The sequence below is a fragment of the Ascaphus truei genome, chromosome 8 (genome assembly GCF_040206685.1).
Source record: "Ascaphus truei isolate aAscTru1 chromosome 8, aAscTru1.hap1, whole genome shotgun sequence".
NCBI lineage: Eukaryota > Metazoa > Chordata > Amphibia > Anura > Ascaphidae > Ascaphus > Ascaphus truei.
The window spans coordinates 30,630,743-30,650,591 of NC_134490.1; the positions used below are offsets into that span (position 1 = coordinate 30,630,743).

The following is a 19,849-nucleotide window of genomic DNA, read 5'->3' on the forward strand; positions in this document are numbered from 1 at the left end:
GTAGCTGGGGTGCTGTAGTTGGGGGGTGGCCCCCTCCCTCCCCAGGAAACCATGACAACCCCCACAACACAACTTCACAAATGAGCAGATTGTTACCTGGCCCAGCTTTGATTGGGGGAGGTAGCCCAGTGCTGCCCAGGACCCTGAGAGGGGGATGTGGGTGAAGAGAACAAAAACAGATACAATATTGAGGGGGGGGGAGTGGAGAGAGGAAAGAGGAGAGATCGAGTGAAGGCTGCCCCTGGGTAAAGAGTGAAGAGAAGGGGATTCATAGAGACTACAAGACTGTGCGCAAGTTGACAGGCTGAGGATCTGTAGGAGTGACAGGCTGGGAAAAGTGGGGGGGGGGGGGGGGGGGAGGAGGGGGCAAAGAGAAGAGTCTAGCTCTCCCCCCCCCTCCCTCCCCACTTCCCTAAAGAAGACAAGTGGAAAGAGACTTCAGGAAGTACAGGTAGAAGAAAGCCTCCCCAACTGCCTTTATACCTCCAGGGTGAGGTGGGTTCCAGAGGAAGGCTTCTAGACCCCAAAGTTGAAGAGGAAGGAAGGGAGGACATCAGACAATCTTCCTGCATGGAGGGATACTAAGAACATTACCTACACTCTAGTGTACAGAAGAGAAGCTCTGCAGAGCTCATAAGACAGAGGTAAACGAGGGAGGCTCCCTGGTGTGAGGAAGAGGGAGGCTCTAGAACCCCAACCCTCCTTTCCCTTCCTCCCTTACTGAGGAAGGCGGCAACCAAAGAGGAAAAGGGGGGAGGAAAGGCTACAACCCACCAGTGAGCGTGACCCTGGGCTGGGTCACAGGCATGCCATGGGCCCTGTCCAGCATCATGTCTTCCGCTGACTCGCTCCTGAGGGACCTGGGCTACAAGGTAGGCCGCACCATTGGGGAGGGCACCTACTCCAAAGTCAAAGTGGCCACTTCCAAGAAGTACAAGGGCAGTGTGGCCATCAAGGTACTGGACCCGAGACTGGCACCTCCGGACTTTGTCAGCAAGTTCCTCCCGCGAGAGCTGGCCATCCTGAGGGGCATTCGCCACCCCCATGTGGTGCAGGTCTTCGAGTTCATAGAGGTCAACAATGGGCTGCACTTCATCGTCATGGAGCTATGTGGCACAGACCTTCTGCAGCTGGTTCAGCGGGCAGGGCGAGTAGCAGCGCCCCATGCCCGCCGACTCTTTGGGCAGATAGTCAGTGCCCTGCGGTACTTGCATGAGCACCATCTGGTTCACCGGGATCTAAAGTGCGAGAACGTACTGCTCACCGACAATCACTGTGTTAAACTCACGGACTTTGGCTTCGGGAGAAAGACGCAGGGCTACCCGGAAATGTGTACTACCTACTGCGGCTCTGCTGCCTATGCTCCGCCTGAGGTGAGTCTGGGATTATCCTTGAGGCAGGGGAAAGACAACAGTAGGGGGGTGGAGGGGTTATTGGCAATGAACCATTGAGTCCCTTCCATCATACAGAGACATGGTGACTGCACCCATAAGAAGCTCACTCTGCAGAAGGGTGACAGTGACAAGAAGGGGGGCCAACCTTAGTGAATCACCAGCATAGTGGAGAAGGGGAAGTCCATGTCATTTCATGTGTACACACCCTTTTCCAGTGACAAATAAAAGGGACCAAAGACACTTGGCGACCATCCCTTACACAGCTGGGAGACAGAATACATCACCTGATTATTTTAGCGCTCCAGATGCAGGGTGTTATAAAAGAGGACCCATAAACCACATCTTGTTCCTTTCGCAGTTGGGTAATAGTGACATAGAAGGGATCCATCACTATGTCATCACTGCAGGGTGACAGAGGCCGAAAGGATAAAGGACTATTGATTCTCTTCCTCCCACTCTAAAGTGACACAGAGCAGATACCTACAGCCCATAGAGTCTGTGCCTCTCATCAAAGGGTGACCATAACTTGCAGAGTGACACAGACAGAAGGGTCCCATCCAGACCATTCCACAACAGGGTGACATCCATACAAAAGTAGGGCAATGTGGACCCTCAAGTGACAAAAGTCTGTCCCTTCTTATGAATGGTGACCATGCTTTGGTATTCTAAAAACCGGAGACTGTATAGAGAACTTTACCTAATGCTTGGGTGAATATTAGGCATGACATTCAACCCTATAACAACCCATTACTACATTAGACCTAATAGCAGTGGCATGTTGCATGTGTGAGTCGGTGATTAACAATTCTAAAAACAAAATCATTATTATTTCTCTCCATAACTAGATGCTTGAGTGTTTTACAATCTGTGTGATAAGAGGGGTTGTATTCGGTTGCATATAGATGCATTGTTGATCAAGACTCCCCCCCCCCCCCCCTTCTGCTTCACAAAGTGCGCTGCCATCAGCCAAAGAAATAATGCAAAAGAACAATAATTACTAGCTAAGAATAATGTAGCACTTAAAATTGATTGAATGGATTCCAATGGCCTGTGTCCCATCCTTGTATTAAATAGAGCTGTTTCCACAGGTGCTTCTGGGTATCCCATACGACCCTAAGAAGTATGACATATGGAGCCTGGGAGTGGTGCTTTATGTCATGGTCACCGGCTGCATGCCCTTTGACGACTCCAACATCAGCAAACTGCCCAATATCCAGCAGCGAGGGGTGGTCTACCCAGCATCTGTGCCTGTGGAAGACAAGTGCCAGAGCCTCATAAAGGAACTGCTGCACTTCAGCCCTCAGGAGCGGCCAGACATCAGTGTGGTGTCAAAGAACAGCTGGCTGTGGGAGACCTGAGGCTCCAACCTCTATGGGAGGGTGGGGCAGGAAAGAGGAAGGCGAGAGGCCATGGGGACTGTAGGAAGGAGAGAAGAAAGTGAGGGACTGTATTGGACAGGAAAAAACAAATGAATGTCAGAACCAAATGGCTGAAGGTTGGCAAATTATAAACTGGGATGAGAATGTTTGAGGCAGAAGACAGAGGATGAGCGGGGTGGGTGACGGAGTCAAGGAAAAGCGTTTGATATTCCAGCACATTCATGTTAATAAACGCCCTTGGATTCTCTGCCTCACTTCTCTCGTCTTGTTTGTTCCCAATGCTTACCATGCTGGCTCCTGCCACAGAAGGACTGTGAATGGCGCATGTCTTGATTGCATCACAATTCCCAATATTATGAGGGCATTTTACAGGAACAGCATTCTGGTACTTTGTGTTTAGGGTTCAAGAAAAAAATGTTAATTATGGAAATATTGTGAATCAGACTGAAATACTGCATAGGATTAGATAGAAAACGTATTTGTTACATGCCCTTAAAGTAAGCTTCTTTACTGTAATTTAGATCCCAGATCATTTCTTTTTTGCATAGGGTTGCAGCCTAAGAAGTCCCCTGTGTTGTATGGTCTCTTTGCAAAGTGCTGTGTAAATTGTTGCTGCTATATGTATGTATGTCTTTATTTATATAGCGCCATTAATGTACATAGCGCTTCACAGTAGTAATACACGTGACAATCATATAAATAACAGATCATGGGAATAAGTGCTTCAGACATAAAAGTAACATTTCGGAAGAGGGGTCCCTGCTCCGAAGAGCTTACAATCTAATTGGTAGGGAGAACGTACAGAGACAGTAGGAGAGCGTTCTGGTAAGTGCGTCTGCAGGGGGCCAAGCTTTATGTATCTTGTATAGTATTAGCCACGGTGCTACTCATATGACTTAAACGGGCTACTTGACATGGGCTGTATAAATACAAATATAGACATGTACCATACACATACTCCAATATAAGTGTGTTGTAATAATCTAGTTTCACATAGGTCATACATGGCACACGTGTGTGCATCAATGGATTAGGCTATATTGTTAATACATGCCCATATTGTAATTGTGACACTGTGTGATTGTGTGATTGAGTGAGATCAATTAATAAAATAGAGAGCTCAAGGTATCACAAAGAGATATACATATTTGGTACGGTCTGGTATTAGTTCTTGGGAAAGATGATATGGAAACAATGTTTGGGACATGCAATACCCTGGCAACGGTGATAGATAATGTTGGGCCCATGTCCTTCCTGACTACCTAGCCAGGGGCACCTAGCTCCAGTCCTCAAGGGCCACCAACAGGTCAGTTTTTCAGAATGTCCCTGCTTCAGCCAGAATGATGGAGCCACTGATTCTGTCATCTGTGCTGAAGCAGAGATATCTTGAAAACCTCACCCTGGGGGCCCCTGAGGCCTGGAGATGACCACCTCTGCTATAAGGTGTCCTATTACATACATATAGGGGGGGGGTACGTGTAGCTGGGGTGCTGTAGTTGGGGGGTGGCCCCCTCCCTCCCCAGGAAACCATGACAACCCCCACAACACAACTTCACAAATGAGCAGATTGTTACCTGGCCCAGCTTTGATTGGGGGAGGTAGCCCAGTGCTGCCCAGGACCCTGAGAGGGGGATGTGGGTGAAGAGAACAAAAACAGATACAATATTGAGGGGGGGGGAGTGGAGAGAGGAAAGAGGAGAGATCGGGTGAAGGCTGCCCTTGGGTAAAGAGTGAAGAGAAGGGGATTCATAGAGACTACAAGACTGTGAGCAAGTTGACAGGCTGAGGATCTGTAGGAGTGACAGGCTGGGAAAAGTGGGGGGGGGGAGGGGGAAAAGAGAAGAGTCTAGCTCTCCCCCCCCTCCCTCCCCCACTTCCCTAAAGAAGACAAGTGGAAAGAGACTTCAGGAAGTACAGATAGAAGAAAGCCTCCCCAACTGCCTTTATACCTCCAGGGTGAGGTGGGTTCCAGAGGAAGGCTTCTAGCCCCCAAGGTTGAAGAGGAAGGAATGGAGGACATCAGACAATCTTCCTGCATGGAGGGATACTAAGAACATTACCTAGACTCTAGTGTACAGAAGAGAAACTCTGCAGAGCTCATAAGACAGAGGTAAACGAGGGAGGCTCCCTGGTGTGAGGAAGAGGGAGGCTCTAGAACCCCAACCCTCCTTTCCCTTCCTCCCTTACTGAGGAAGGCGGCAACCAAAGAGGAAAAGGGGGGAGGAAAGGCTACAACCCACCAGTGAGCGTGACCCTGGGCTGGGTCACAGGCATGCCATGGGCCCTGTCCCAGCATCATGTCTTCAGCTGACTCGCTCCTGAGGGACCTGGGCTACAAGGTAGGCCGCACCATTGGGGAGGGCACCTACTCCAAAGTCAAAGTGGCCACTTCCAAGAAGTACAAGGGCAGTGTGGCCATCAAGGTACTGGACCAGAGACTGACACCTCCGGACGTTGTCAGCAAGTTCCTCCCACGAGAGCTGGCCATCCTGAGGGGCATTCGCCACCCCCATGTGGTGCACGTCTTCGAGTTCATAGAGGTCAACAATGGGTTGCACTTCATCGTCATGGAGCTATGTGGCACAGACCTTCTGCAGCTGGTTCAGCAGGCAGGGCGGGTAGCAGCGCCCCATGCCCGCCGACTCTTTGGGCAGATAGTCAGTGCCGTGCGGTACTTGCATGAGCACCATCTGGTTCACCGGGATCTAAAGTGCGAGAACGTACTGCTCACCGACAATCACTGTGTTAAACTCACGGACTTTGGCTTCGGGAGAAAGACGCAGGGCTACCCGGAAATGTGTACTACCTACTGCGGCTCTGCTGCCTATGCTCCGCCTGAGGTGAGTCTGGGATTATGCTTGAGGCAGGGGAAAGACAACAGTAGGGGGGTGGAGGGGTTTATTGGCAATGAACCATTGAGTCCCTTTCATCATACAGAGACATGGTGACTGCACCCATAAGAAGCTCACTGCAGAAGGGTGACAGTGACAAGAAGGGGGGCCAACCTTAGTGAATCACCAGCATAGTGGAGAAGGGGAAGTCCATGTCATTTCATGTGTACACACCCTTTTCCAGTGACAAATAAAAGGGACCAAAGACACTTGGCGACCCTCCCTTACACAGCTGGGAGACAGAATACATCACCTGATTATTTTAGTGCTCCAGATGCAGGGTGTTATAAAAGAGGACCCATAAACCACATCTAGTTCCTTTCGCAGTTGGGTAATAGTGACATAGAAGGGATCCATCACTATGTCATCACTGCAGGGTGACAGAGGCCGAAAGGATAAAGGACTATTGATTCTCTTCCTCCCACTCTAAAGTGACACAGAGCAAATACCTACAGCCCATAGAGTCTGTGCCTCTCATCAAAGGGTGACCATAACTTGCAGAGTGACACAGACAGAAGGGTCCCATCCAGACCATTCCACAACAGGGTGACATCCATACAAAAGTAGGGCAATGTGGACCCTCAAGTGACAAAAGTCTGTCCCTTCTTATGAATGTGACCATGCTTTGGTATTCTAAAAACCGGAGACTGTATAGAGAACTTTACCTAATGCTTGGGTGAATATTAGGCATGACATTCAACCCTATAACAACCCATTACTACATTAGACCTAATAGCAGTGGCATGTTGCATGTGTGAGTCGGTGATTAACAATTCTAAAAACAAAATCATTATTATTTCTCTGCATAACTAGATGCTTGAGTGTTTTACAATCTGTGTGATAAGAGGGGTTGTATTCGGTTGCATATAGATGCATTGTTGATCAAGACTCCCCCCCCCCCTTCTGCTTCACAAAGTGCACTGCCATCAGCCAAATAAATAATGCAAAAGAACAATAATTACTAGCTAAGAATAATGTAGCACTTAAAATTGACTGAATGGATTCCAATGGCCTGTGTCCCATCCTTGTATTAAATAGAGCTGTTTCCACAGGTGCTTCTGGGTATCCCATACGACCCTAAGAAGTATGACATATGGAGCCTGGGAGTGGTGCTTTATGTCATGGTCATCGGCTGCATGCCCTTTGACGACTCCAACATCAGCAAACTGCCCAATATCCAGCAGCGAGGGGTGGTCTACCCAGCATCTGTGCCTGTGGAAGACAAGTGCCAGAGCCTCATAAAGGAACTGCTGCACTTCAGCCCTCAGGAGCGGCCAGACATCAGTGTGGTGTCAAAGAACAGCTGGCTGTGGGAGACCTGAGGCTCCAACATCTATGGGAGGGTGGGGCAGGAAAGAGGAAGGCGAGAGGCCATGGGGACTGTAGGAAGGAGAGAAGAAAGTGAGGGACTGTATTGGACAGGAAAAAACAAATGAGTGTCAGAACCAAATGGCTGAAGGTTGGCAAATTATAAACTGGGATGAGAATGTTTGAGGCAGAAGACAGAGGATGAGCGGGGTGGGTGACGGAGTCAAGGAAAAGCGTTTGATATTCCAGCACATTCATGTTAATAAACGCCCTTGGATTCTCTGCCTCACTTCTCTCGTCTTGTTTGTTCCCAATGCTTACCATGCTGGCTCCTGCCACAGAAGGACTGTGAATGGCGTATGTCTTGATTGCATCACAATTCCCAATATTATGAGGGCATTTACAGGAACAGCATTCTGGTACTTTGTGTTTAGGGTTCAAGAAAAAAATGTTAATTATGGAAATATTGTGAATCAGACTGAAATACTGCATAGGATTAGATAGAAAACGTATTTGTTACATGCCCTTAAAGTAAGCTTCTTTACTGTAATTTAGATCCCAGATCATTTCTTTTTTGCATAGGGTTGCAGCCTGCATGTCCGTTTCCTTTAGGTGGAGTCCCTGCTGGCGCTAAGCATGTGCGCTCCAAGCATGCGCGTCGGGTGTCCTGGCATTTGCCTGTGCGCGGGGGGCATTGAGCACGCTTGAAAGTATATTTTTTTGTTTACCTTAGCACCAAGCACGTGCGTGCCCGCACACAAGCACCGTGCGAGCAGGGACTTACATATATCTGTATATGTAAGTAACCTCCACGCGCTCAGCGCCAGCAGGGACTCAGCCTTACAGTGCACTATATATAGTTTTCTATTTATTGCAAAAAAAATTGCCCACTTTACTCCACCGGATAAGATGCTCGTCAAGTCCATATTACTACAAATGCAGGTGCATTCAGATGCAGAGTGCACTGGGATTAAGACTTGGGACAGCAAGGGGAGTATAAATCACACAAGAACATGGAATCAGCTTGTCAATACTGCTACACTCTAGTAAAATAAGAGCAAGATGCTAATTAACCCCTTCAATGCAAAATGGTCCCACAAACTGGATTGCCAAAACACAGATCACGTGGGCATACAGCACCATGTCTAAAATTATTAGGTTGGTTTCAGTGTCGGATGTTTAGGGCTAATGGTAAAGGAGAGACACAGAGACAGACATATTGTATAATTTGATAATGGATTTACAGATTTGGATGAAACTCAAGGGAACTTTCACAAGAAGATAGTTAAAATAAATATATTATTGTATTGTGACAACCACTTTGATGCATTAAAAAGGGTCTCCTTAGCCAATTATTTTCGCATGAAACAGGACGGCTATATACCGTACTATGCAAACATGGTTTCATAGGCTGAACGATTTAGAACTTCTTTCTATACCTTTGCATAGCGTAGTGTGAGAAATCTAAACTTCCTTCCCTTCCCATCTTGCTGTGTATCCAAAGACAGGTGATCAGTGTATGATTAGATGGATGCCTGCTATCCCCACTATGCCATCACTATGACTTCATACACAGAGTAACAGCTATTCCAGGTGTATATATCCCCCCCCCCCCCCCATTACTGCACAGGAACATAGTTTTTATATACACAGGTGCATGTGTATAGAGCCTGCATATAGATAAACCAGTGTACAGAAATGATATGCAACAGGTGTATAATAATAGGTCACACATTTATACAATATACATATTTGAAATGTACAATACAAATATACAAAATACTATATATATATAACTTCTAGCACAGCGTATTTAAACGGAGACATTTTTGGGATCATTCAAGTAATCCAGATTTATTTAAAAATGTAGGAGTCTGGGAATATGCTCTTCCAATGTGTAGAAGTGGAGATAGGAACCCAAGATTACGACAAGAATCCTTGGGGATTTTGGAATTGAAGGCAATGGATAGCATTGGTTTTAACTACAGGGATGAAGTTACCGATTTTTAACAAAGTGCGTATTTGTAATTGACTGTATTGAGCATATTTGTAAGGTACATTGCGCGTACACCGAGGGCTGGCCCATGTATACCACCTGCCAGGAAATGCTGCACTCATTTTGTGCCGTAATAAAAGCACCTTGGGAAGAGATAACCGCCATTACCATTTTTGACCTCCATGTTACGGTCTCCGTTATACAAATCGGTAGTTAATTTTTCTTTTTTAAAACTATGAATTGATGAAGCTGGAAGATGTTATTTGTAAAAGCTGCGTGCTCCAGGGCTTTCCTCCTTCCCGGACGTTCATTGGAGCGGATGCGTACAAGAGCGCAGTGAAGAGTATAACAGGGCATCCTGGGCCTAGGTCATTTGCACCGGGTTGTTTATTTTTACATGATACATATCTATATCTCTTTACTGTCTCCGGCAACGGAGCAAGCTGCATGAACGTGGCTGACCCCAAAACTTGGACCCCCCCATGCCAATGTCACAGCCGCACTTGCTCCGGAGAAGCAACTTTCTGCTTTCTTAGCCGCTGCTCCGGAGGCAAAGTTCTGCTGCATCTGTACACATTTACGTACAGATTAAAACCACACTTATTTTGGATGTGATCAGGTAGACCAGCGACACAAAAGACGCACAGGCAGGCAAGTCGGCTTAGTTATTTATTAATATTATTCAGAAATAGAAATGCAGTTCTGGCCAGTGAGATTAAATAGAAACCGCTAGTTCTATCAGTGATGGGGATACAGAGGTCCCATGCTCTCTTGAGCTACTGCATTGTGTTTGCGCTGTCGCACGCGCTATAATCGCGGCCTTATTTGGGCAAAGCACAGAGAATAACCCTCAAGGGATAAGAAGACACAGAAAAAAAATATCTATTTGATATTCTATCGCAGACCTTCTAAAAAGGGAGAGAGAAAAGTAACAGGATCATAATGGGCAACAGTATCAGCCAAGTAAGCCATTCTAACGGATTTTGTGAAGAAAACGGAAACATAATTCGTATTAAGATCAAATTATTAAATATTGCTTTTTGAAGAGGGACGATGCCAAAAACAATAAGGGTTAAAAATACTATATATTTTTTTTTTTGTAGATTATTAGAAAAACAGGGGACATAGGTGACAGTATCACACAAACTTAATGTAGGCATTATAGGAAGTCAATAATACTTCAAGAAATGTATCAAAGTGAGGAAAGTGGGGGGTGGGGGATATGAACCCCATACCTATGGTTATCATAGAAAAGTAAGTATTTGCAAATAAGTCTCCAGAGTCCAAAGAGTATTGTTACGTTCCACGTGAGCAATGCGCTTATGGTATAAGTCCGCAATGGCCAATGGCAAACATAGAATATGAGCCACAAGAGTAGCACCATGATCCACTCGCAGGAATATAAAGCGCAGACTGTATTGTTCCACAGATTCGATCTCGTTCCACCAGGCCACGACCATTTTTAGGAATAAATATATCTTTACACAAGTCCACACGAGTGCCCTCAACCTTTCTTATTGATATGCCACACAGACTGCTTATCCAGCAGTGGCCAACTCCAGCACTCAAGGGTCACCAACGGGTCAGGTGTCAAGGATATCCCTGCTTCAGGACGGGTGGCTCAGTCAATGACGGGCCATTAGGTCTCCTTATTTTGTTGCGTCTATTACTGCTGCGAAGCGCTCTGTACATTGCCAGAGCTACACCAATAACAATATACATACAAGAGACACCTTCACTGCCTGAGTTGAGTTGGCCACCGATGGTTTATCTAGGTTCTTGTGTGCACCCGTGGCAGTAATTCCAATCTCAGGAGTGCGGTTTCTTTGTGTTATACCAGAGCTAAGAGGGGCCCAGAGCAAACATCTCACCTTCCACCCTGGGACATCTTTCATTATAATAGCCTCTTCCTCCAAGTTCTCCCGCAACAGCCGTAATACTCTGTGTAGGAAAAAGGACACGGGTCAGTGCGATCATTGCTCCCGTGGCTGAGAAGGGGTTAAAAGGGGCATTCTCTCCTATTCCCCTTCAGAATAGGTTTTTGTAGCCCTTAAACAAGGATTTCCTGCTATCTAGGGCTATTCTTTCCATACTATGGTGTTTGACCAGTTAAGTTGCTGCTGTGAAGCGCTATGTACATTAATGGCGCTATATAAATAAAGACATACAATACAATACAAGTTGCACTGCTCCTTTAAGAAGGTCAGTCCCTTCTAGGACAAATAGTGAACTAAGAAAAGTGACGCGTAATGGGTTAAAAGTAGCCGATTGTATAAAATACAAACAGACATTTTTAACACATCTAATATTTCCATAGAAAACAAAAAGGTTGGGAGGGTTTTTTCAATCTGTATCTAGTGTTTTCTGCTGATAGAACTTTGCCAGCATCCAAAGCCTCAGGTAAACTGTTCTTTTTGCGCTGTTCTTTATTTGCAAAGTAATTATTAAGCCATCATTAGTGAAAACAGATAAACACAGGTAGCGGAACTGTATAAATCCAGTGTTCCTAGAGAACAGCAAAACATTCATTTGCACAAGTGAAACAGTTACTTTAAGGGGGATTTCATCGCTCAGAAAGCCGATTACTTTGGGAAGTTATTTAAACATTCTCCCACCTCCCCTGCTTGCTATGGGGACCGAGTATTTAACATGCTTCCGGTTTCAATACCCGATCATAAAATATAATGGGGTGAAGGTGAGGTACTTACCGCCTGTCTGCCTCTGCCTGTAGGAGGGGGAGAAGGGCAATACGCGTCTCCAAATCTTCAATCTGCATCCGTCTGGGAGACAAAGCCAAAGTGCTGAGCATTTCTCTATAGCATCATCTCTGTACATAGATCTTTACAGAGATAACACAGGGCAGAGATTCACAGCAGGTGGTTCTGGAACCCTTAGGGATTTGTGAGGAGTCTCCAAGGGGTTCCCCCCAAAAATCTATGTAATGGCAGATTTCAGGCAGTATAGTGGGTTCCTGAGCCCGTTTGGGGACTGCGCACTTAGTAAGACCCCAAACTGCACCGTAGCGTGGGAGGTATAGCTGTCAGAGCAGGAGCTTCCAAAGTCACTCCCCACAATGCTTTGCACCACAGCAGCAAGACATTGTGGGGTAAGACTTTGGAATCTCCTGCAGCGATTCCACCCATGCTGTCTGCACACAGTGAGGGGCAGTTTGGGGCCTTATTAACCGTGTGTCCCCACAAGCTTTATACACTATACTGCCTGGGATCTGTCACACAGTTTTGTTAATAGTCTGATGAGGCGGCAATAAGTGATTAATTAGGGGCTAGGAGAACAAATATTTTCTAGCAGGGCACAGTGTAAAAAAAGGTTGGGAGACGCTGACCTAGAAGATATCCCTAAATGGATTGTTCTTCCCTGTTCCAAGTTAGCTATAGTTTTATGTACTGTACCAACACTTTCAGTGCTTGAGGGGCGAGCTGTATATTGTGCACTGCTGGTCCCCCTCACACTAAAGAGGTTACGTGTAAAATAGAGAAGTGAAAATTGGGGGAATAGGAGCCACTGCTCAGAAGAGCTCACAATCTAATGGAGGAGTTGGGAGACGGGTACATGGTGTATGGGGCAAGGTGAAGAGGGAAAGTGTGTATGAGGAGGCTTATGAGGTTACGTTACTGCACTATAGAAATGCTTCATTGTAAAGGTGGGGGCCAGATAGAGGGATCCAGATTTCAGGTGGGACAGAGCAGTAGAGGTGTGTGAAACAGAGATTCAGGAGCAGAGAAGAGGGATTAATACACTGATGGTCACCTTCTCTCTCTGTTCCAGCGGGAAATGCTCCAGTATCCAAACAGCAGAACTCCAGCACCCAAAGCAAACATGCTGTAACCTGCAAAGAAAGACACAGGGAAGAACTTCCTACGCCTGTTACATAGGAGCGGGGTTGCCACCTCTCCGGGTTTCACTCGGAGACTTCGGGTTTGGCACCCCTTTCTCCGGGGTACGGGTTTGTCCCTGAAATCTCTGGGTGGGCGGGTGGTCTGGACGGCAGTGAGCAGTGCTGCGCTGACGTCAATGACAGGAGCCGGGCGGCAGAGGATAGGATGGCTGTGGTGGAGGGTGCTGCGCGCGCACAGACACACGAGTGCTCCCAAGTACCCCCAATTCGGAAGTCAAGTCCTCCTTGACTTTCTTTGTCTCCATTACAGCCAGCTACCGGTCACTCACCGGTTCCTGCCCTGCCCTGCATTGCGATGCCACGGTGCTCAGTGCTCACTGAATGACACTGTCACTCCGTCCTCTCTGGCTCCTCCTCGTGTCTGTGTGTGTCTGTGTGTGTCTGTGTGTGTCTGTGTGTGTCTGTGTGTGTCTGTGTGTGTCTGTGTGTGTCTGTGTGTGTCTGTGTGTGTCTGTGTGTGTCTGTGTGTGTCTGTGTGTGTCTGTGTGTGTCTGTGTGTGTCTGTGTTATATATAGGAGGGGGGAGGGACAGTGGCCAGGAGGAGGGGAGGGGGGAGGGACAGTGGCCAGGAGGAGGGGAGGGGGGAGGGACAGTGGCCAGGAGGAGGGGAGGGGGGAGGGACAGTGGCCAGGAGGAGGGGAGGGGGGAGGGACAGTGGCCAGGAGGAGGGGAGGGGGGAGGGACAGTGGCCAGGAGGAGGGGAGGGGGGAGGGACAGTGGCCAGGAGGAGGGGAGGGGGGAGGGACAGTGGCCAGGAGGAGGGGAGGGGGGAGGGACAGTGGCCAGGAGGAGGGGAGGGGGGAGGGACAGTGGCCAGGAGGAGGGGAGGGGGGAGGGACAGTGGCCAGGAGGAGGGGAGGGGGGAGGGACAGTGGCCAGGAGGAGGGGAGGGGGGAGGGACAGTGGCCAGGAGGAGGGGAGGGGGGAGGGACAGTGGCCAGGAGGAGGGGAGGGGGGAGGGACAGTGGCCAGGAGGAGGGGAGGGGGAGGGACAGTGGCCAGGAGGAGGGGAGGGGGGAGGGACAGTGGCCAGGAGGAGGGGAGGGGGGAGGGACAGTGGCCAGGAGGAGGGGAGGGGGGAGGGACAGTGGCCAGGAGGAGGGGAGGGGGGAGGGACAGTGGCCAGGAGGAGGGGAGGGGGGAGGGACAGTGGCCAGGAGGAGGGGAGGGGGGAGGGACAGTGGCCAGGAGGAGGGGAGGGGGGAGGGACAGTGGCCAGGAGGAGGGGAGGGGGGAGGGACAGTGGCCAGGAGGAGGGGAGGGGGAGGGACAGTGGCCAGGAGGAGGGGAGGGGGGAGGGACAGTGGCCAGGAGGAGGGGAGGGGGGAGGGACAGTGGCCAGGAGGAGGGGAGGGGGGAGGGACAGTGGCCAGGAGGAGGGGAGGGGGGAGGGACAGTGGCCAGGAGGAGGGGAGGGGGGAGGGACAGTGGCCAGGAGGAGGGGAGGGGGGAGGGACAGTGGCCAGGAGGAGGGGAGGGGGGAGGGACAGTGGCCAGGAGGAGGGGAGGGGGGAGGGACAGTGGCCAGGAGGAGGGGAGGGGGGAGGGACAGTGGCCAGGAGGAGGGGAGGGGGGAGGGACAGTGGCCAGGAGGAGGGGAGGGGGGAGGGACAGTGGCCAGGAGGAGGGGAGGGGGGAGGGACAGTGGCCAGGAGGAGGGGAGGGGGAGGGACAGTGGCCAGGAGGAGGGGAGGGGGGAGGGACAGTGGCCAGGAGGAGGGGAGGGGGGAGGGACAGTGGCCAGGAGGAGGGGAGGGGGGAGGGACAGTGGCCAGGAGGAGGGGAGGGGGGAGGGACAGTGGCCAGGAGGAGGGGAGGGGGGAGGGACAGTGGCCAGGAGGAGGGGAGGGGGGAGGGACAGTGGCCAGGAGGAGGGGAGGGGGGAGGGACAGTGGCCAGGAGGAGGGGAGGGGGGAGGGACAGTGGCCAGGAGGAGGGGAGGGGGAGGGACAGTGGCCAGGAGGAGGGGAGGGGGGAGGGACAGTGGCCAGGAGGAGGGGAGGGGGGAGGGACAGTGGCCAGGAGGAGGGGAGGGGGGAGGGACAGTGGCCAGGAGGAGGGGAGGGGGGAGGGACAGTGGCCAGGAGGAGGGGAGGGGGGAGGGACAGTGGCCAGGAGGAGGGGAGGGGGGAGGGACAGTGGCCAGGAGGAGGGGAGGGGGGAGGGACAGTGGCCAGGAGGAGGGGAGGGGGGAGGGACAGTGGCCAGGAGGAGGGGAGGGGGGAGGGACAGTGGCCAGGAGGAGGGGAGGGGGGAGGGACAGTGGCCAGGAGGAGGGGAGGGGGGAGGGACAGTGGCCAGGAGGAGGGGAGGGGGGAGGGACAGTGGCCAGGAGGAGGGGAGGGGGGAGGGACAGTGGCCAGGAGGAGGGGAGGGGGGAGGGACAGTGGCCAGGAGGAGGGGAGGGGGGAGGGACAGTGGCCAGGAGGAGGGGAGGGGGGAGGGACAGTGGCCAGGAGGAGGGGAGGGGGGAGGGACAGTGGCCAGGAGGAGGGGAGGGGGGAGGGACAGTGGCCAGGAGGAGGGGAGGGGGGAGGGACAGTGGCCAGGAGGAGGGGAGGGGGGAGGGACAGTGGCCAGGAGGAGGGGAGGGGGGAGGGACAGTGGCCAGGAGGAGGGGAGGGGGGAGGGACAGTGGCCAGGAGGAGGGGAGGGGGGAGGGACAGTGGCCAGGAGGAGGGGAGGGGGGAGGGACAGTGGCCAGGAGGAGGGGAGGGGGGAGGGACAGTGGCCAGGAGGAGGGGAGGGGGGAGGGACAGTGGCCAGGAGGAGGGGAGGGGGGAGGGACAGTGGCCAGGAGGAGGGGAGGGGGGAGGGACAGTGGCCAGGAGGAGGGGAGGGGGGAGGGACAGTGGCCAGGAGGAGGGGAGGGGGGAGGGACAGTGGCCAGGAGGAGGGGAGGGGGGAGGGACAGTGGCCAGGAGGAGGGGAGGGGGGAGGGACAGTGGCCAGGAGGAGGGGAGGGGGAGGGACAGTGGCCAGGAGGAGGGGAGGGGGAGGGACAGTGGCCAGGAGGAGGGGAGGGACAGTGGCCAGGAGGAGGGGAGGGGGGAGGGACAGTGGCCAGGAGGAGGGGAGGGGGGAGGGACAGTGGCCAGGAGGAGGGGAGGGGGGAGGGACAGTGGCCAGGAGGAGGGGAGGGGGGAGGGACAGTGGCCAGGAGGAGGGGAGGGGGGAGGGACAGTGGCCAGGAGGAGGGGAGGGGGGAGGGACAGTGGCCAGGAGGAGGGGAGGGGGGAGGGACAGTGGCCAGGAGGAGGGGAGGGGGGAGGGACAGTGGCCAGGAGGAGGGGAGGGGGGAGGGACAGTGGCCAGGAGGAGGGGAGGGGGGAGGGACAGTGGCCAGGAGGAGGGGAGGGGGGAGGGACAGTGGCCAGGAGGAGGGGAGGGGGGAGGGACAGTGGCCAGGAGGAGGGGAGGGGGGAGGGACAGTGGCCAGGAGGAGGGGAGGGGGGAGGGACAGTGGCCAGGAGGAGGGAGGGGGGAGGGACAGTGGCCAGGAGGAGGGGAGGGGGGAGGGACAGTGGCCAGGAGGAGGGGAGGGGGGAGGGACAGTGGCCAGGAGGAGGGGAGGGGGGAGGGACAGTGGCCAGGAGGAGGGGAGGGGGGAGGGACAGTGGCCAGGAGGAGGGGAGGGGGGAGGGACAGTGGCCAGGAGGAGGGGAGGGGGGAGGGACAGTGGCCAGGAGGGGGGGAGGGACCGTGGCCAGGAGGGGGGGAGAGACCGTGGCCAGGAGGGGGGGAGGGACTGGCCAGGAGGGGGGGAGGGACAGTGGCCAGGAGGAGGGGAGGGGGGAGGGACAGTGGACGGGAGGGGAGGGACAGTGGACGGGAGGGGGGGGACAGTGGACGGGAGGGGGGGGGACAGTGGACGGGAGGGGAGGGACAGTGGACGGGAGGGGAGGGACAGTGGACGGGAGGGGGGGGACAGTGGACGGGAGGGGGGGGACAGTGGACGGGAGGGGGGGACAGTGGACGGGAGGGGGGACAGTGGACGGGAGGGGGGGGGGACAGTGGACGGGAGGGGGGACAGTGGACGGGAGGGGGGGGGGACAGTGGACGGGAGGGGGGGGGGGACAGTGGACGGGAGGGGGGGGGGGCAGTGGACGGGAGGGGGGGGGCAGTGGACGGGAGGGGGGGGACAGTGGACGGGAGGGGGGGGACAGTGGACGGGAGGGGGGGGGACAGTGGACGGGAGGGGGGGGACAGTGGACGGGAGGGGGGGGACAGTGGACGGGAGGGGGGGGGGGACAGTGGACGGGAGGGGGGGGACAGTGGACGGGAGGGGGGGGACAGTGGACGGGAGGGGGGGGACAGTGGACGGGAGGGGGGGGACAGTGGACGGGAGGGGGGGGGCAGTGGACGGGAGGGGGGGGACAGTGGACGGGAGGGGGGGGACAGTGGACGGGAGGGGGGGACAGTGGACGGGAGGGGGGGACAGTGGACGGGAGGAGGGGGACAGTGGACGGGAGGGGGGGACAGTGGACGGGAGGGGGGGGGACAGTGGACGGGAGGGGGGGGGACAGTGGACGGGAGGGGGGGGGACAGTGGACGGGAAGGGGGGGGGACAGTGGACGGGAAGGGGGGGGGACAGTGGACGGGAGGGGGGGGACAGTGGACGGGAGGGGGGGGACAGTGGACGGGAGGGGGGAACAGTGGACGGGAGGGGGGGGACAGTGGACGGGAGGGGGGGGACAGTGGACTGGAGGGGGGGACAGTGGACTGGAGGGGGGGGGACAGTGGACTGGAGGGGGGGGGACAGTGGACTGGAGGGGGGGGGACAGTGGACTGGAGGGGGGGCCAGTGGACTGGAGGGGGGGGACAGTGGACAGGAGGGGGGCAGTGGACAGGAGGGGGGGGCAGTAGCCAGGAGGGGGGGCACACACTCACACACAGTGTCTCTCACACACACACAGTGTAACACACACACACAGTGTCCCACACACACACACACACACACACACACACACACACACACACACACACACACACACAGTGTCCCACACACACACACACACACACAGTGTCACACACACACACACACACACAAACTGCTGCTACACACACATGCTACACCCATAAATACTGCTGCTGACACTGACACACACACACACACTGGAGCTCTATACACACACACACACAGCACTTCTACACAGATCTACAACACAACAGCACACACTCACACACAAACTGCAGCCACAAAGAAATTGCAGACAGCCACTTACTTCTTTGCAGACACCCCCCCCAACCCCCAAAAAAATCAACTGAATCTGCTCAGAAAATCTGTCAGCTCGGGAGGGGGAGGAGTCAACCCGGGGATGATACGTCCTGACCAATCCCCTGCCCTCTCTCAGAGAGTTTACTTCATGCAAACCAATCCCCTGTCCTGTCTCAGCTGTTCTGAAAGCTGATTGGCTGGAAATAAACCCATTGAAAACTGCACATTGCAAGCTGCTAAATTCCGGGCATTACTGATTGGATAATGCCAGGAATTTTAACCAATCAGAGAGCAGGGTTTTCAATAATGCCCTGAATTTTACTGCTTTAGCCTATAATTAGTAATATAAGGATACATTGTAGATGCTGCGTTACACTGACTGAAGGATTGATTTAAAGTGAAAGGCGGCCATTATGTTACGTACACCATCAATATTGTTACAGAATTATAACAGGAGCACCAAACGATTGGCAGTTTAGGTAAGAATGTAGAATTATACATTGGCATATGCTTTACATATTAAAAAATGGGGGAATGTAGTGCTTTAAAAGCAGACAATTTCCACTTTCTGGTTCCCAGTTCAATGTTCCTTTTGCAAAAAAATTAGCATTCCTGAGATACCTGAGACACCTGAGACACCTGAGACACCTGAGACACCTGAGACACCTGAGACACCTGAGACACCTGAGACACCTGAGACACCTGAGACACCTGAGATAGTGGCATTTCCCAACATCTGGGTTATTTCAATGATAGAGCTGCTGCCCTGAATGGCAGTATTGTGGGTTCTAATCTTGTTGGGTCTGACACTGGTACCCCTTTCATCACACGGGTTTTTAAACTGATTGATCTTCAGGATATATTTTAGGATGTGTGACTCATTTAAATATACTTTGTATCGACATTAGCATATTTCCCATGGTACTTCAGGTATGTTCATTTTTCAGCACATGCTCCCTAATTTATTTGACTTTTAGGTCCTCCACCACCACAAGTCAATGGGACTTTTCATATAATTGCACGTTATTTGCACTGTCACACCTTACAGAATACGCCCCTATAACTAGTAGCCGCATTAGGTTATACCCTGAAGGAATTAAATAAAGACTGTTGGCAGACAATGAACACTTGTCTCACACATTTTCCAATACCAGCTAGTTTTCATATTTTGGATATATTTTGTTTCTGTTGCAAGCACTACTGTATTTAATTCAAATCCCAGCCTCCCCCAGCCTTGCTGTGATGACTTGTGCTCCATCATGTGCTACCAGGCTGATGTCTGTATTTTTTGTTTGTTGGTTGCAATTCTGCTTTATGGCATTTAATGACATTTTGTAAACACAAATGCTGGTGGAAGAGCAATATTATAAACCACAAATGACACTAACATTGGGAAAGGGGTTGCGTTACAGTTTACAATGTGTTATGAAGAATAAATGAGAGTAGGCAGAACAATGTGTTCTTTAAAACAGTTTTTTTTTTAACTAACAAAACACAGTTCATGAATTATTCCTTTGCTTTATGCATTCACCACCAACTTCTGGTGTTCCCTTAAATGGGAGGAATATTATGTACAGAATGTATCTTTTTATGCAGTTTGTAGATAGCTGTGGAGACACATCCATGATTCGGGGGACAGAAACTTCAAAATGAACTTAACTAAAGAGACCTTAAGACATCGATCTTCTGTGGGAAAAAGGTAGTTGACTGGAAGTTAGTAATGCTTGCACTACTGGGCCTGCTTAT

General features: G+C 52.3%; 3 protein-coding genes across 3 annotated transcripts in view; all 3 read left to right on the forward strand.

Moving 5' to 3' along the window:
* The first annotated feature begins 108 nt into the window (after window positions 1-108).
* On the forward strand, window positions 109-7,252 carry LOC142501328 (testis-specific serine/threonine-protein kinase 6-like). Its single transcript, XM_075611113.1, has 3 exons — window positions 109-682; window positions 4,897-5,613; window positions 6,717-7,252. Exons 2-3 carry the CDS (start codon window positions 5,071-5,073, stop codon window positions 6,984-6,986), a joined length of 813 nt encoding a protein of 270 aa, XP_075467228.1. The 5' UTR covers window positions 109-682; window positions 4,897-5,070; the 3' UTR covers window positions 6,987-7,252.
* Window positions 681-3,016, forward strand: LOC142501327 (testis-specific serine/threonine-protein kinase 6-like). The gene is made up of 2 exons (XM_075611112.1): window positions 681-1,373; window positions 2,483-3,016. The coding sequence occupies exons 1-2, from the start codon at window positions 807-809 to the stop codon at window positions 2,750-2,752; spliced, it is 837 nt and encodes a 278-aa protein (XP_075467227.1). The 5' UTR covers window positions 681-806; the 3' UTR covers window positions 2,753-3,016.
* LOC142501326 (testis-specific serine/threonine-protein kinase 6-like) overlaps window positions 4,347-19,849 on the forward strand; it is a 24,660-nt gene continuing 9,157 nt past the window's right edge. Inside the window, exon 1 of the mRNA XM_075611111.1 lies at window positions 4,347-4,921. The gene's annotated coding sequence lies outside the window, so the exon portion shown is untranslated. The remainder of the gene's footprint in view (window positions 4,922-19,849) is intronic.

Coding starts and splice junctions, on each gene's coding strand:
- LOC142501327 (XM_075611112.1), top strand. CDS start 807: ATGCCATGGGCCCTGTCCAGCATCATGTCTTCCGCTGACTCGCTCCTG. Junction 1,374..2,482: donor CTGCCTATGCTCCGCCTGAG/GTGAGTCTGGGA, acceptor CTGTTTCCACAG/GTGCTTCTGGGTATCCCATA.
- LOC142501328 (XM_075611113.1), top strand. CDS start 5,071: ATGTCTTCAGCTGACTCGCTCCTGAGGGACCTGGGCTACAAGGTAGGC. Junction 5,614..6,716: donor CTGCCTATGCTCCGCCTGAG/GTGAGTCTGGGA, acceptor CTGTTTCCACAG/GTGCTTCTGGGTATCCCATA.